Source organism: Leucopleurus acutus, assembly GCF_964270905.1.
Source record: "Leucopleurus acutus genome assembly, chromosome: 2".
NCBI classification, from domain to species: Eukaryota; Metazoa; Chordata; class Mammalia; order Artiodactyla; family Delphinidae; genus Leucopleurus; species Leucopleurus acutus.
Window position 1 is genome coordinate 147,362,944 of NC_139143.1, and position 14,245 is coordinate 147,377,188.

A 14,245-nucleotide genomic window follows, 5' to 3' on the forward strand; every position below is an offset into this window, starting at 1 on the left:
TAGAACCATTTTTTTTTTAGATTCCACATATATGTGTTAGCATACGGTATTTATTTTTCTCTTTCTGACTTACTTCACTCTGTATGACAGACTCTAGCTCCATCCACCTTACTACAAATAACTCAATTTCGTTTCCTTTTATGACTGAGTAATATTCCATTGTATATATGTGCCACATCTTTATCCATTCATCTGTTGATGGACACTTAAGTTGCTTCCATGTCCTGCTATTGTAAATAGTGCTGCAATGAACATTGTGGTACATGCCTCTTTTTGAATTATGGTTTTCTCAGGGTATATGCCCGGTAGTGGGATTGCTGGGTCATATGGTAGTTCTATTTTTGGCTTTTTAAGGAGCCTCCATACTGTTCTCCATAGTGGCTGTATCAGTTACACTCCCACCAGCAGTGCAAGATGGTTCCCTTTTCTCCACACCCTCTCCAGCATTTATTGACTGTAGGTTTTTTTGATGATGGCCATTCTGACCGGTGTGAGGTGATACCTCATTGTGGTTTTGATTTGCATTTCTCTACTGATTGGTGATGTTGAGCATCTTTTCATGTGTTTGTTTGCAATCTGTATGTATTCTTTGGAGAAATGTCTATTTAAGTCTTACACCTGTTTTTTGATTGGGTTGTTTGTTTTTTTGATATTGAGCTGCATGTTTGTTTTTTTGATATTGAGCTGCATGAGCTGTTTATATATTTTGGAGATTTATCCTTTGTCCGTTGATTCGTTTGCAAATATTTTCTCCCATTCTGAGGGTTGTCTTTTCGTGTTGTGTATAGTTTACTTTGCTGTGCAAAAGCTTTTAAGTTTCATCAGGTGCCATTTGTTTATTTTTGTTTTTATTTCCATTTCTCTAGGAGGTGGGTCAAAAGGGATCTTGCTGTGATTTATGTCATAGAGTGTTCTGCCTATTTTTTCCTCTAAGAGTTTTATAGTGTCCGGTCTTAAATTTAGGTCTCTAAATCCATTTTGAGTTTATTTTTGTATATGGTGTTAGGGAGTGTTCTAATTTCATTCTTTTACATGTAGCTGTCCAGTTTTCCCAGCACCACTTATTGAAGAGGCTGTTTTTTCTCCATTGTATATCCTTGCGTCCTTTGTCATAGATTAGTTGACCATATGTACGTGGGTTTATCTCTGGGCTTTCTATCCTTTTGCATTGATCTATGTTTCTGTTTTTGTGCCAGTACCATACTGTCTTGATTACTGTAGCTTTGCAGTATAGTGTGAAGTCAGGGAGCCTGATTCCTCCAGCTCCATTTTTCTTTCTCAAGATTGCTTTGGCTCTTTGGGGTCTTTTGTGTTTCCATACAAATTGTGAAATTTTTTGTTCTAGTTCTGTGAAAAATGCCATTGGTAGTTTGATATGGATTACATTGAATCTGTAGATTGCTTTGGGTAATATAGTTATTTTCACGATGTTGATTCTTCCAATCCAAGAACATGGTATATCTCTCCATCAGTTTCTATCATCTTTAATTTCTTTCATCAGTGTCTTACAGAATTCTGCATACAGGTCTTTTGTCTCCCTAGGTAGGTTTATTCCTAGGTGTTTTATTCTTTTTGTTGCAGTGGTAAATAGGAGTGTTTCCTTAATTTCTCTTTCATATTTTTCATCGTTGGTGTATAGGAATGCAAGACATTTCTGTGCATTAATTTTGTATCCTGCAACTTCTCCAAATTCATTGATGAGCTCTAGTAGTTTTCTGGTGGCATCTTTAGGAGTCTCTATAGTATCATGTCATCTTCAAACAGTGACAGTTTTACTTCTTCTTTTCCAGTTTGTATTCCTTTTATTTCTTTTTCTTCTCTGATTGCCGTGGCTAGGACTTCCCAAAACTATCTTGAATAACAGTGGGTGAGAGTGGACATCCTTGTCTTGTTCCTGATCTTAGAGGAAATGCTTTCAGTTTTTCACCATTGAGAATGATGTTTGCTGTGGATTTGTCGTATATGGCCTTTATTATGTTGAGGTAGGTTCCCTCTGTGCCCACTTTCTGGAGAGTTTTTATCATAAATGGGTGTTGAATTTTGTTGAAATCTTTTTCTGTATCTATTGAGATAATCATATGGTTTTTATTCTTCAGTTTGTTAATATGGTGTATCACATTGATTTGCATACATTGAAGAATCCTTGCATCCCTGGGTTAAATCCCACTTGATCAAGGTGTATGATCCTTTTAATGTGTTGTTGGATTCTGTTTGCTAGTATTTTGTTGAGGGTTTTTGCATCTATATTCATCAGTGATATTGGTCTGTAATTTTCTTTTTTTTGTAGTATCTTTATCTGGTTTTGGTATCAGGGTGAAGGCAGCCTCATAGAATAAGTTTGGGAGTGTTCCTTCGTCTGCAATTTTTGGGAAGAGTTTGAGAAGTATGGGTGTTAGCTCTTCTCTAAATGTTTGATAGAATTCACCTGTGACGCCATCTGGTCCTGGACTTTTGTTTGTTGGAAGATTTTTAATCACAGTTTCAATTTCATTACTTGTGATTGGTCTTTTCATAGTTTCTGTTTCTTCTTGGTTCAGTCTTGGAAGGTTATACCTTTCTAAGAATTTGTCCATTTCTTCCAGGTTGTCCATTTTATTGGCATAGAGTTGCTTGTAGTAGTCTCTTAGGATGCTTCGTATTTCTTGGTGTCTGTTGTAACTTCTCCTTTTTCATTTGATTGATTTGAGTCCTCTCCCTCTTTTTCTTGATGAGCCTGGCTAACGGTTTATCAATTTTGTTTATCTTCTCAAAGAACCAATCTTAGTTTTATTGATCTTTGCTATTGTTTCCTTCATTTCTTTTTCATTTATTTCTGATCTGATCATTATGACTTCTTTCTTTCTGCTAACTTTGGGTTTTGTTTGTTTTTCTTGCACTGGTTTCTTTAGGCGTAAGGTTAGATTGTTTATTTGAGATTTTTCTTGTTTCTTGAGGTAAGCTTATATTTCTGTAAACTTCCCTCTTAGAATTGCTTTTTCTGCATCCCATAGGTTTTGGATCGTCGTGTTTTTAATTAATTAGTTTATTTTTTCTGTGTTGGGTCTTCGTTTCTGTGCGAGGGCTTTCTCTAGTTGTGGCAAGCGGGGGCCATGCTTCATCATGCTGCGCGGGCCTCTCACTGTCGTGGACTCTCTTGTTGCGGAGCACAGGCTCCAGACGCGCAGGCTCAGCAGTTGTGGCTCATGGGCGTAGTTGCTCTGCAGCATGTGGGACCCTCCCAGACCATGGCTCGAACCCGTGTCCCGTACATTAGCAGGCAGATTCTCAACCACTGCGCCTCCAGGGAAGCCCTGGATCATCTTGTTTTTGTTGTAATTTGTCTCTAGCTATTTTTTTATTTCCTCTTTGATTTCTTCAGCGATCGCTAGGTTATTTAGTAACGTATTGTTTAGCCTCCATGTGTTTGGGCTTTTTATGTTTTTCTCCCTGTAATTGATTTCTAATCTCATAGTGTTGTGGTCAGAAAAGATGCTTGATATTATTTCAGTTTTCTTAAATTTACTGAGCCTTGATTTGTGACCCAAGATGTGATCTATCCTGGAGAATGTTCCGTGTGCACTTGAGAAGAAAGTGTGGTGTGCTGTTTTGGCATGGAGTGTCCTATAAGTATCAATTAAATCTTTCTTGTCTATTGTGTTATTTAACGTTCGTGTTTCCTTATTAATTTTCTGTTTGGATGATCTGTCCATTGGTGTCAGTGAGGTGTTAAAGTCCCCCACTATTATTGTGTTCCTGTCGATTTCCTCTTTTATAGCTATTAGCAGTTGACTTGTGTATTGAGGTGTTCCTATTTTGGGTGCATATATATTTATAGTTGTTATATCTTCTTCTTGGATTTATCCCTTGATCATTATGTAGTGTCCTTCCTTGTCTCTTGTAACATTCTTTATTTTAAAGTCTATTTTATGTGATATGAGTATTGCTACTCCAGCTTTCTTTTGATTTCCATTTGCAGGGAATATCTTTTTCCATGCCCTCACTTTCAGTCTCTGTGTGTCCCTAGGTCAGAAGTGTGTCTCTTGTAGATAGCATATATATGGGTCTTGTTTTTGTATCCATTCAGTGAGCCTGTGCCTTTTGGTTGGAGCATTTAATCCATTCATGTTTAAGGTAATTATCGATATGTTTGTTCCTATGACCATTTTCTTAATTGTCACGGGTTTGTTTTTGTAGGTCGTTTTCTTCCACTTAGAGAAGTTCCTTTAGCATTTGTTGTAGAGCTGGTTTGGTGATGCTGAATTCACTTAGCTTTTGCTTGTCTGTAAAGCTTTTGATTTCTCCGTTGAATCTGAATGAGATCCTTGCCGGGTAGAATAATGTTGGTTGTAGGCTCTTCCCTTTCATCACTTTAAATATATCCTGCCACTCCCTTCTGGCTTGTAGAGTTTCTGCTGAGAAATCAGCTGTTAACCTTTCGGAAGTTCCCTTGTATGTTATTTGTTGCTTTCCCTTGCCACTTGTAATATTTTTTCTTTGTATTTAATTTTTGATAGTTTGATTAATATGTGTATTGGCGTGTTTCTTCTTGGGTTTATCCTGTATGGGATTCTCTGTGCTTCCTGGACTTGATTGACTATTTCCTTTCTCATATTAGGGAAGTTTTCAACTCTAATCTCTTCAAATATTTTCTCAGTCCCTTTCTTTTTCTTTTCTTCTTCTGGGACCCCTATAATGCGAGTGTTGCTGCATTTAATTTTGTTCCCGAGGCCTCTGAGACTCTCCTCAATTCTTTTCATCCTTTTTCTTTATTCTGTTCTGTGGCAGTTATTTCCACTATTTTATCTTCCAGGTCACTTACCGTTCTTCTGCCTCAGTTATTCTGCTATTGATTCCTTCTAGAGAATATTTAATTTCATTTACTGTGTTGTTCATCATTGTTTGCTCTTTAGTTCTTCTAGATTCTTGTTAAATGTTTCTTGTATTTTCTCCATTCTATTTCCAAGATTTTGGATCATCTTTACTATCATTACTCTGAATTCTTTTTCCGGTAGACTGCCTATTTCCTCTGCATTTGTTTGTTCTGATGGGTTTTTACCTTGCTCCTTTATCTGCTGCATATTTCTCTGTCTTATCATTTTATTTTACTTACTGTGTTTGTGGTCTCCTTTTCTTATGCAGCGGGTTCGTAGTTCCCGTTGTTTTTGGTGTCTGGCCCCAGTGGGTGCGGTTGGTTCAGTGGTTTGTGAAGGCTTCCTGATGGAGGGGACTGGTGTTCCCTGTGTTCTGGTGGGTGGGGCTGGATCTTGTCTTTCTGATGAGAAGGACTGCGTCTGGTGGTGTGTTTTGGGGTGTCTATGAACTTAGTATTATTTTATGCAGGCTCTCTGCTAATGGGTGGGTTTGTGTTCCTGTCTTGCTAGTTGTTTGACATGGGGCATCCAGCACTGGAGCTTGCTGGCCGTTGGGTGCAGCTGGGTCTTAGTGTTGAGATGGAGGTCTCTGGGAGAGCTCTTGCCAATTGAAACTGCATGGGGCTGGGAGGCCTCTGGTGGTCCAATGTCCTGGAGTCAGCTCTCCCACCTCTGGGGCTCAGGCTGTACCCCCGGCTGGAGCAGCAAGACCCTGTCAGCCACTTGGCTCAGAAGAAAAGAAAGAAAAATAATAATAATATATTTTAAAAATAATAAAGAAAAAAATAATAAAATAAAAGAAATAATAAAATAAATAAATTTTTTTAAAAAAAGAGAGCAACCAAACCAATAAACAAATCTACCAGTCATAAGAAGTACTAAAAACTAAACTAAGATTAACATAAAAATCAGAAACAAATCAGTCACAGACAGCAAACCCCATGTCTACAGTTGCTCCCAGAGTCTACTGCCTCTATTTTGGGAACATTGTTCAGGTATTCATGTATTTCACAGATGCAGGGTTCATCAAGTTGATTGTGGGGATTTAATCCACTGCTCCTGAGGCTACACAGAAAAATTTCCCTTTCTCTTCTTTGTTCACACAGCTCCTGGGGTTCAGCTTTGGTTTTGGCCCCGTCTCTGCATGTAAGTCACCCTCAGGTGTCTGTTCCCCACCCAGACAGGAGGGGGTTAAAGCAGTGGCTGATTGTGGCTCTCTTGCTCTCTCAGGCCGCTGAGAGCGAAGCGTATGGTAGTCGTAATTGGAATGCAGGGCAGGCCTGCGGCGGCAGAGGCATGACATTGCAACAGCGTGAGGCATGCCTTGTGCTCTCCTGGGGAAGTTGTCCGTGGATCTCGGGACCCTGACAGTGGCGTGCTGCACAGGCTCCCTGGGGCGGTGGGGTGTGGATAGTGACCTGTGCTTGCACACAGGATTCTTGGTGGCAGCAGCAGCAGTGTTACCATTTCACGCTTGTCTCTGTTGCCTGAGCTGATTAGCCGCGCCTTGTGCCTGTCTCTGGAGCTCGCTTAGGCGGTACTCTGCTTTCTGTGGGCACACGGGGAAGGAATCCCCTCTCCTCGCGCACCCTGAAACAATGGCCTCTTGCCTCTTTGGCAGCTCCAGACCTTTTCCTGGACTCCCTCCCGGCTAGCCGTGGCGCACTAGCCCCCTAAAGGCTGTGTTCACGCAGCCAACCCCAGTCCTCTCCCTGCAATCCGACCGAAGCCCGAGCCTCAGCTCCCAGCCCCCACCCGCCCCGGCGGGTGAGCAGACAAGCCTCTCGGGCTGGTGAGTGCCGGTCGGCACCGATCCTCTGTGCAGGAATCTCTCCGCTTTGCCCTCCGCACCCCTGTGGCTGCGCTCTCCTCCATGACTCCGAAGCTTCCTCCCTCTGCCACCCGCAGTCTCCGCCCGCGAAGGGGCTTCCTAGTGTGTGGAAACCTTTCCTCCTTCACAGCTCCCTCCCACTGGTGCAGGTCCCGTCCCTATTCTTTTGTCTCTATTTTTTCTTTTTTTCTTTTTTTTTTGCCCTACCCAGGTATTTGGAGATTTTCTTTCCTTTTGGGAAGTCTGAGGTCTCCTGCCAGCGTTCAGTAGGTGTTCTGTAGGAGATGTTCCACATGTAGATATATTTTTCATGTATTTGTGGGCAGGAAGGTGGTCTCCATGTCTGACTCCTCTGCCATCTTGAAGGTCCCCCTGTCACCTTTCACTTTTTTTTTTTTTTTTGTGTGTGTTACGCGGGCCTCTCACTGCTGTGGCCTCTCCCGTTGCGGAGCGTAGGCTCCAGACGAACAGCCTCAGCGGCCATGGCTCATGGCCCAGCCGCTCCATGGCATGTGGGATCTTCCCGGACCGGGGCACAAACCCGTGTCCCCTGCATTGGCAGGCGGACTCTCAACCACTGTGCCACCAGGGAAGCCCACCTTTCACTTTTATGTTATGAAGATATGCCTTCTTTCCTTCAGCCTCATGAAGCAGCCTGTGTTAGCTTCAAACTTCTTCTGCAGCTTCCTTATCTCTCTCAGCCTTCACAGAATTGAAGAGAGTTAGGGCTTTGCTCTAGGTTAGACTTTGGCTTAAGGGAATGTTGTGGCTGGTTTAATCTTCCACCCAGACCACTAAAACTTTCTCCATATAGCAATAAGCCTGTTTTGCTTTCTTATCATTTGTTTGTTCAGTGAGTAGCAGTTTTAATTTCTTTCAAGAAGATTTCCTTTGCATTCACAACTTAGCTAACAGTTTGGTGCAAGACACCTGCCTAGCTTTTGGCCTGTCTCAGCTTTCATCATGCCTTCCTCACTAAGCTTAATCGTTTCTAGCTTTTGATTTAAAGTGAGAGACATGCTACTTACTCTTCCTTTCACTTGAACACGTGGAGGCCATTGTAGGGCTATTAATTGGCTTAATTTTAATACTATTGTGTCTCAGGGAGTAGGGAGACCTGAGGAAGGGAGAGAGACCGGAAACAGCCGTTTGGTGGAGTGGTCAGAACACAGACGTTTATTGATTAAGTTTGCTATGTTATACAGACACAATTCTTGGTGCCCCAAAACAATATAAATAGTAACATCTAAGATCACTTATCACAGATCACCATAACAAATGTAATAATAATGAGAAAGTTTGTAATATTGTGAGAATTACCAAAATGCAACTCATAGACATGAAGTGAGCAAATGCTGTTGGAAAAAGTGTTGAAAGACTTGCTGGATGCAGGGTTGCCACAAACCTTCAATTAGTAAAAAATGCAATATCTGCAAAGCACCGCAAAACAAAGCAGTATAAATCAAGGTATGCCTGTATTCTGTTTATTACTAATATAGCCACTCTGCCACCTTTACGTGTGCATGATATATCTTTTTCCACCCTTTTATTTCAACCTCTTTATGTCTTTTAATCTAAAGGGTATCTGTTGTAGACAGTTGGATCACTTTTTAAAAATTCATTCTGAAAATCTCTGCCTTTTGGTTAGAGCATTTAGTCCACTTTCATTCCATATGTTTCTGATAGTTATAATTTAATATAATTATTTGATAAAACAAGATTTACATCTGCCATCTTGCTGTTTGTCTTCTATGTTTTATGCCTTTTAATTCTCTAATCGTCCATTACTCCTCTGTTTCGTATTAAGTATACTTTCCAGTGTACAATTTTAATTTCCTTGTTTTTTCTTTCACTGTGTAATTTTTAAAGCTATTTTATTAGTGGTTGCCCTGTAGATTACAATTAACATCCTGATCTATGGCACTGTGATTCAAATTAATACCAACTTAATTTCAATAGTGTACAAAACATTCTTCCAATATAACTCTGTTCTCCACCCCCCCACCACCTTTTGTGCTATTATTGTCATATGGGTCACATCTGTATTCATTATAAGCCCATTAACATGGTTTTGTAACTATTGCTTTGTGCATCTGTCTTTTAAATCAGATAGGAAAAGAAATACTGCATTAATACTGTCTTTAATAACAGAATTATGAAAGGCCATGGAGGTGATGAGAATGAGGTTAATTCCACATTTTGAGGTTAATTCCACATTTGTGAATTTTTAAGAAAAAAATCTGTTAAAAAAAAAGCTTTTACTGGAAAAATATTTATTAAAATGTCAGTGTGATTAATTTATAAGTGGTGAAATTAACGGTGGGTTTTATTTTTTGTTATTCATATTTTCTACAATGAACATGTATTACTTATTTGGTAATTTAAGACAAAAACAAAGGTATTTAGAAACCAAATTATGTTACCAAGTGGAATGGGATTCTTAAGTAAAACATACTCAGTATAATTTAACAGTTTTTTTTTTTACCGCTATAGGTGAGTCCCTACCTCTCTAATTCATTAGGTTCTTCAAAAATCTATGTTTTTATATATTTATTTTACTAAATTATTTTAATTTTGAAATAATTCCAGGTTTACAAAAACGTTGCAAGAATAGCGCAAAACTATTTTTGCAACTTTTCTGTAAATGTCAAATTATTTATATAACCTTTATATAAACTTGAAATTTTTATATAAACTTTATTCAGGTTCTTCAAATGTTAACATTTTATCACATTCTCTTTATTCTTCTTTTTTTCCCTAAATATGAATATCCATGTATGTATAATGTGCACGTGTATGTAAAAGTATGTGTGTGTTTTGTTGTTGTTTTCTCTGAAATGTTTGAGAATAAATTAAAGACATGATATCCCTTTACCCTTAAATATTTCAGTGTGTATTTCTTACAAATGAGGATATTCTCTTATGTAACCTCAGTATATTATCAAAATCGGGAACATTGATCCAGTACTAAAGTCCTTTGAAGCCAAGAAGTAAAATTAAACAAATAAAAATTCCTGGTTCAAGATCTAATCCAGGATCCCATGCTGCATTTAGTTGTTATGTCTGTCCAGTCTTCCTCAATCTTTCCTGACTTTGACATTTTTGAAGAATACAGGCTATTTTTTAGGTTGTTCCTCATTTTGGGTTTCATCATGACTAGAGACAGGATGCATTTTTGGCAGGACTGTCACAGAAATGATGTTGTGCCCTTTACAGTGCGTCCATTCAGGAGGCACACGATGTTTGTGTCATTACTGATGATGTTAAAGGTCTCCCCCCACCCCCACCCAAGGAAGCTCTTAGCTTGGGGCAGGTTTTGTTTGTCGGCTTCTAAACAATAGCGATTTATTTCTCGTGGTTCTTGAGGCTGGAAGTCCAAGATCAGGGTACCAGCATGGTTGCATTCTAGTGAGGGTCCTTCTCTGGGTCACAGGCTGCCGTCTTCTTGTTGTGTGGAGAGCAGAGAGGGGATGCAGGCTCTCCTGTGACTCTCACAAGGGCAATAATCCCATTTGGAGGTTCTTGGTTTTCATAGCTGCTAAGTACATTTAATGATTTCATACATGATTTGATATATTAACTTCCTGTGGAAATTAATGGTAGATATTTCATAGTAATGACATATTCCCATCATACAACTGAATTCTATTTTTATATGCCTTAATTCTATTTTGATCCTAGGTTCATAAATTTAAGCATTTAACAAGTGTACAATTTTGAGACTATCTTAAAATCTTTACATTTTGATTCTCCTCAGTTCCTTTAAGTAAAGTGGTTTATTTACAGAACTTATTAATTAAAAATATTTCTGAGGGCTTCCCTGGTGGCACAGTGGTTGAGAGTCCGCCTGCCGATGCAGTCCGCCTGCCGATGCACGGGTTCGTGCCCCGGTCCGGGAAGATCCCACATGCCATGGAACGGCTAGGCCCGTGAGCCATGGCCGCTGAGGCTGTGTGTCCGGAGCCTGTGCTCCGCAACGGGAGAGGCCACAACAGTGAGAGGCCCGCGTACCGCCAAAAAAAAAAAAGAAAAAAAATTTCTGAAAGTATTGTGTTTAAAAACTGAATTATCCCCAAACATTATGACTCTAAATTTACTTCATCCACCATCCCTCACTCTTCACCCCCAATTATATTGTCTTCTACTCCATTTTAAATTTTTATTACCTTGCTGTTTTTTGTCTTATTTTCATCCCAATTTAGCCATGAACCTGAAAAAAAATGTGTTGCATTCCTTTAGATATCATTCATGTGGGGTTGAAATTTGTTTTTCAGTGTGTTTTTAAATCATTTCTGCTTTATATTTATGGTCTTTTCCTTCATTGAGGCTAAAGGTGAATTTTTTTTAATGGAACTGTTTTATTTTGTAATGATCAAATTATAGAGTGGGTTGTGAAAATGGTTAGGTTTTCAAAGGAGCCAGGTGTTAGGCCATTTGGGAGGAGAGGTTTCATTTGATTTATTACAGATTACTATAGCGAGGACTGATGGAAAGTTTGGCAGTTACCCCACTGATAGTTGAAACTTTGCATGAATTATTTTTCTACTTAAAAATACGTTTTAAATACCTACTTTGTGTTAGGCACTAGGTTTTAGAGATATAGAAGTGGTCAGAAACAGTCCTTGTCCTTGTGGCTCGCTTGGTCTAGTGGGGGCAAACAGAATAAATCACAAATAAATGTAAAATTATATCTGTGAGTTGTGTTATGAAGGAGAAGTTCGGGATGGTAGGGGTATAAAATAATTAAAGGAATTTGACAATGTTTAGAAGTTCTGGAAAGGTTTTTCTCTGAAAGAGTTTAGAGGGTTTAAGAGTTAAGTAGGTTAAAGAGGGCAGAAGGCTGAGTTCAGGAATAACGGCATCCCTGTGGAGATGGACAGAAGTAGATGGATTTGAGAGAAATATAGGAGGTCTGATCACTTAGTCTTAGGGGTGGAGATGGGAGAATAGGGTTTTAAGAATGTGTCTTGATTTCTGGCTATGCTGCCAAATGAATGTGGTGCCATTCACTGAGCAGAGAAAAGAGAGCCTAGCACTGAGGTTTGAGAAACTCCAGTGTTTGATGGCTTAGGAAGGGGAGGATGTACCAGAAGAGGAGACAGAAGGAACCACCCTAACCCAGACCCCAGCGGAGAACAGGGAAGCATGTTATCCTGGGAGGTAAGGGGAGGGAATGTAGCATACCAAGAAGAGGAAGCAGGCAGAAGGTCAGATATTCCTGAAAAGTAAGATAAGGACTGAAACATGTCCACTGGATTGAATGATGTAGCATTCAGTGTGGTGACCTTAACAGTTGCCACTTTGGGAGAGCATGAGAAAAGGGGCTGTAGGTGAAGGTAGATTTGATATTTATAACAAGAGATTAAGAGAGTTCATTTTTGAAGAATGAGATGAGCTCACCTTCTGAGAGAGTTGGGATGCCACATTGATAAAAGCTGAGAATATTTCAGATAGTCTTGGTGAAAGATGTGATTACGAGAAAGAAATGTGGAATCCACAATCTTGGAATTAATGGCTACCAGTGATTAAGGATCTGCTTTGTGTTAAATTGAAAAATTTTTAAGTAGTCACTAATTATTTGTGTGTGTGTGTGTGGTTTTTTTTTTAAACCATAATCCCTCTTTGTCAGAAGAATGATGAAAACGGAAACTGCTCAGGGGAAGGAATTGAATTCCCTACAACAAATTTATATGAACTGGAAAGCCGCGTTTTGACGGATCACTGGTCCATACCTTACAAGCGGGAAGAGTCACTAGGCAAATGCCTGTTGGCGTCTACCTACCTAGCAAGACTTGGTAAGTTCATACTTCAGGACACAGGAGGAGTTTTCGTTTTTTGGGGTTTTTTTTTTTGATAGGAGGCTTGACTTTCATCTTAGCTCCTGTCATTGGCCATCTGTATTATCTTAGATCATTTACTCTCTTAGTCTTTGTTTATCCCCTGTGGAGTAAAAGCGTTGAATTAAATCAGCTATTTTCTTCTAACTCCAATAGAGTGTAAGAGTCTTTAAAATATAATTGAAAAGCCTTACGGAAATTGAAATTAACTTTTCCACAGAAACTTGGAGCACTTTAGATTAAGGCTTAATGCAGTGGCGTTTTTTTTTTTTTTAAAGAAAAGAAAGTAATGTTTATTTAATATTTTATGCTTATTAAGTTCTTGGCACTATCTTAAGTGCTTTACAGATATTAAACGAATAGAGTAATAAAATATCACTAGGTTAGAGAATAAGTTTCAACATAAGGAAGCATCTATATTATAAATATATTAAAGAGAGAATAATAATTTATTTTTCATATTGAATTCATTTGTAAAATAAGATTAATTGAGCCAGTGTTTTGCAAATTTTTTTTTCTCATTAAAAGTGCATAGTTCACCATTGTGATTAAATACAAGGCACATCAAAAGGAAATATTTTGACTAGCTTCCATGATGCGTTTATGACTGGCTTCTCAGCAGCAACATTTATTGAGTGCCTGAGAGGATGCCGGTATTATGCTAAGTGGTAGGACTGAAAAAAGAAAATGTGCTCGACAGTGTCTCCACTGATAAGCAAAATCTGTCATTGAGTTTTTCTTTTAAGGGTATTTCGAAGGATAATTTTACAGTGGATTCATTCATTCATTTAGCAAGTATTTATCACTTACTCTATGCCAGGCACAGTTCTGTGCATTTTATTGCACAGAGTTCAATTTGTTTTGGGCAAGAGAGTGATTTTGGCATTTATTGAGAATATTTGTGTTTTTAAAAGGAATGTTTAGGAAGACAGTAATGGCTGATAAGTAGCTGCTGGTGGTGTTTGTTCTATTAGCTATTTAGTCAGATCATTGAAAGTTACTCTGATATGGAAACATGAGTTCAAGCATTTCAGTTCTAATTAGTATTTACTTATTATACTATTAATAAGTATATATTAATAATAAATATAAATGGATATATTATGCTATTAATAATTTAATACTGTTACTTTCTCAGCCTATTCCTTTATCAGAATGTATGTCTTCTGCTTTTAATAATTCCTTAAGAGTCAAGGTTTCTGTAATAAGTTCCATATGTATGAGCTTGGAATGATATATATGATTTCTGCAACTACCTAAAATCTAAATAAGGCATATTGTTTCATTTATTTTACAAAGGTCTTTCTGAGTCTGATGAGAATTGTAAAAGATTTATGGATAGGTGTATGCCTGAAGCATTTAAAAAGGTAAGAAAAATGTGCTGTGCTGATTTTTTTTTTTTTTTTTTTGGTGGGGATGAAGGTGAACAGGATTTTTGCTTTAGTTTTAGTTTTTTAACATGTGAGCCCAGTTTATGAATCCTGTACAACTGAGGAATGCTCAAAAATGAAAAACGTAGCCCTGAATATGGGGCTCAGGAATGATTTATTTCTTCTATATTTAATTGTTTGCATGTCTTTGGTCGAATATAACTTTTACTTCCTTCTATTTAACTGCTAAAGAATAGGTGAAGACTTACACTAGGAAATTAGAAATCTTACTAAACTAAGGATTGTGGCACTTAGAAAGATAATATTTATTTATCAAAATATAGGCCATTTTGTACG

At 38.4% G+C, this 14,245-nt stretch overlaps 1 protein-coding gene across 6 annotated transcripts in view; it reads left to right on the forward strand.

The window, feature by feature from the left end:
- USP24 (ubiquitin specific peptidase 24) overlaps nucleotides 1-14,245 on the forward strand; it is a 150,368-nt gene that overhangs the window by 29,298 nt on the left and 106,825 nt on the right. For 5 of the 6 annotated variants that reach the window (XM_082833548.1, XM_082833549.1, XM_082833553.1 and 2 more), the window contains exons 2-3: nucleotides 12,311-12,476; nucleotides 13,818-13,885. In XM_082833548.1, coding sequence (XP_082689674.1) covers nucleotides 12,311-12,476; nucleotides 13,818-13,885 — 234 coding nt within the window. The remainder of the gene's footprint in view (nucleotides 1-12,310; nucleotides 12,477-13,817; nucleotides 13,886-14,245) is intronic. The other variant, XM_082833550.1, reaches the window with a different exon arrangement.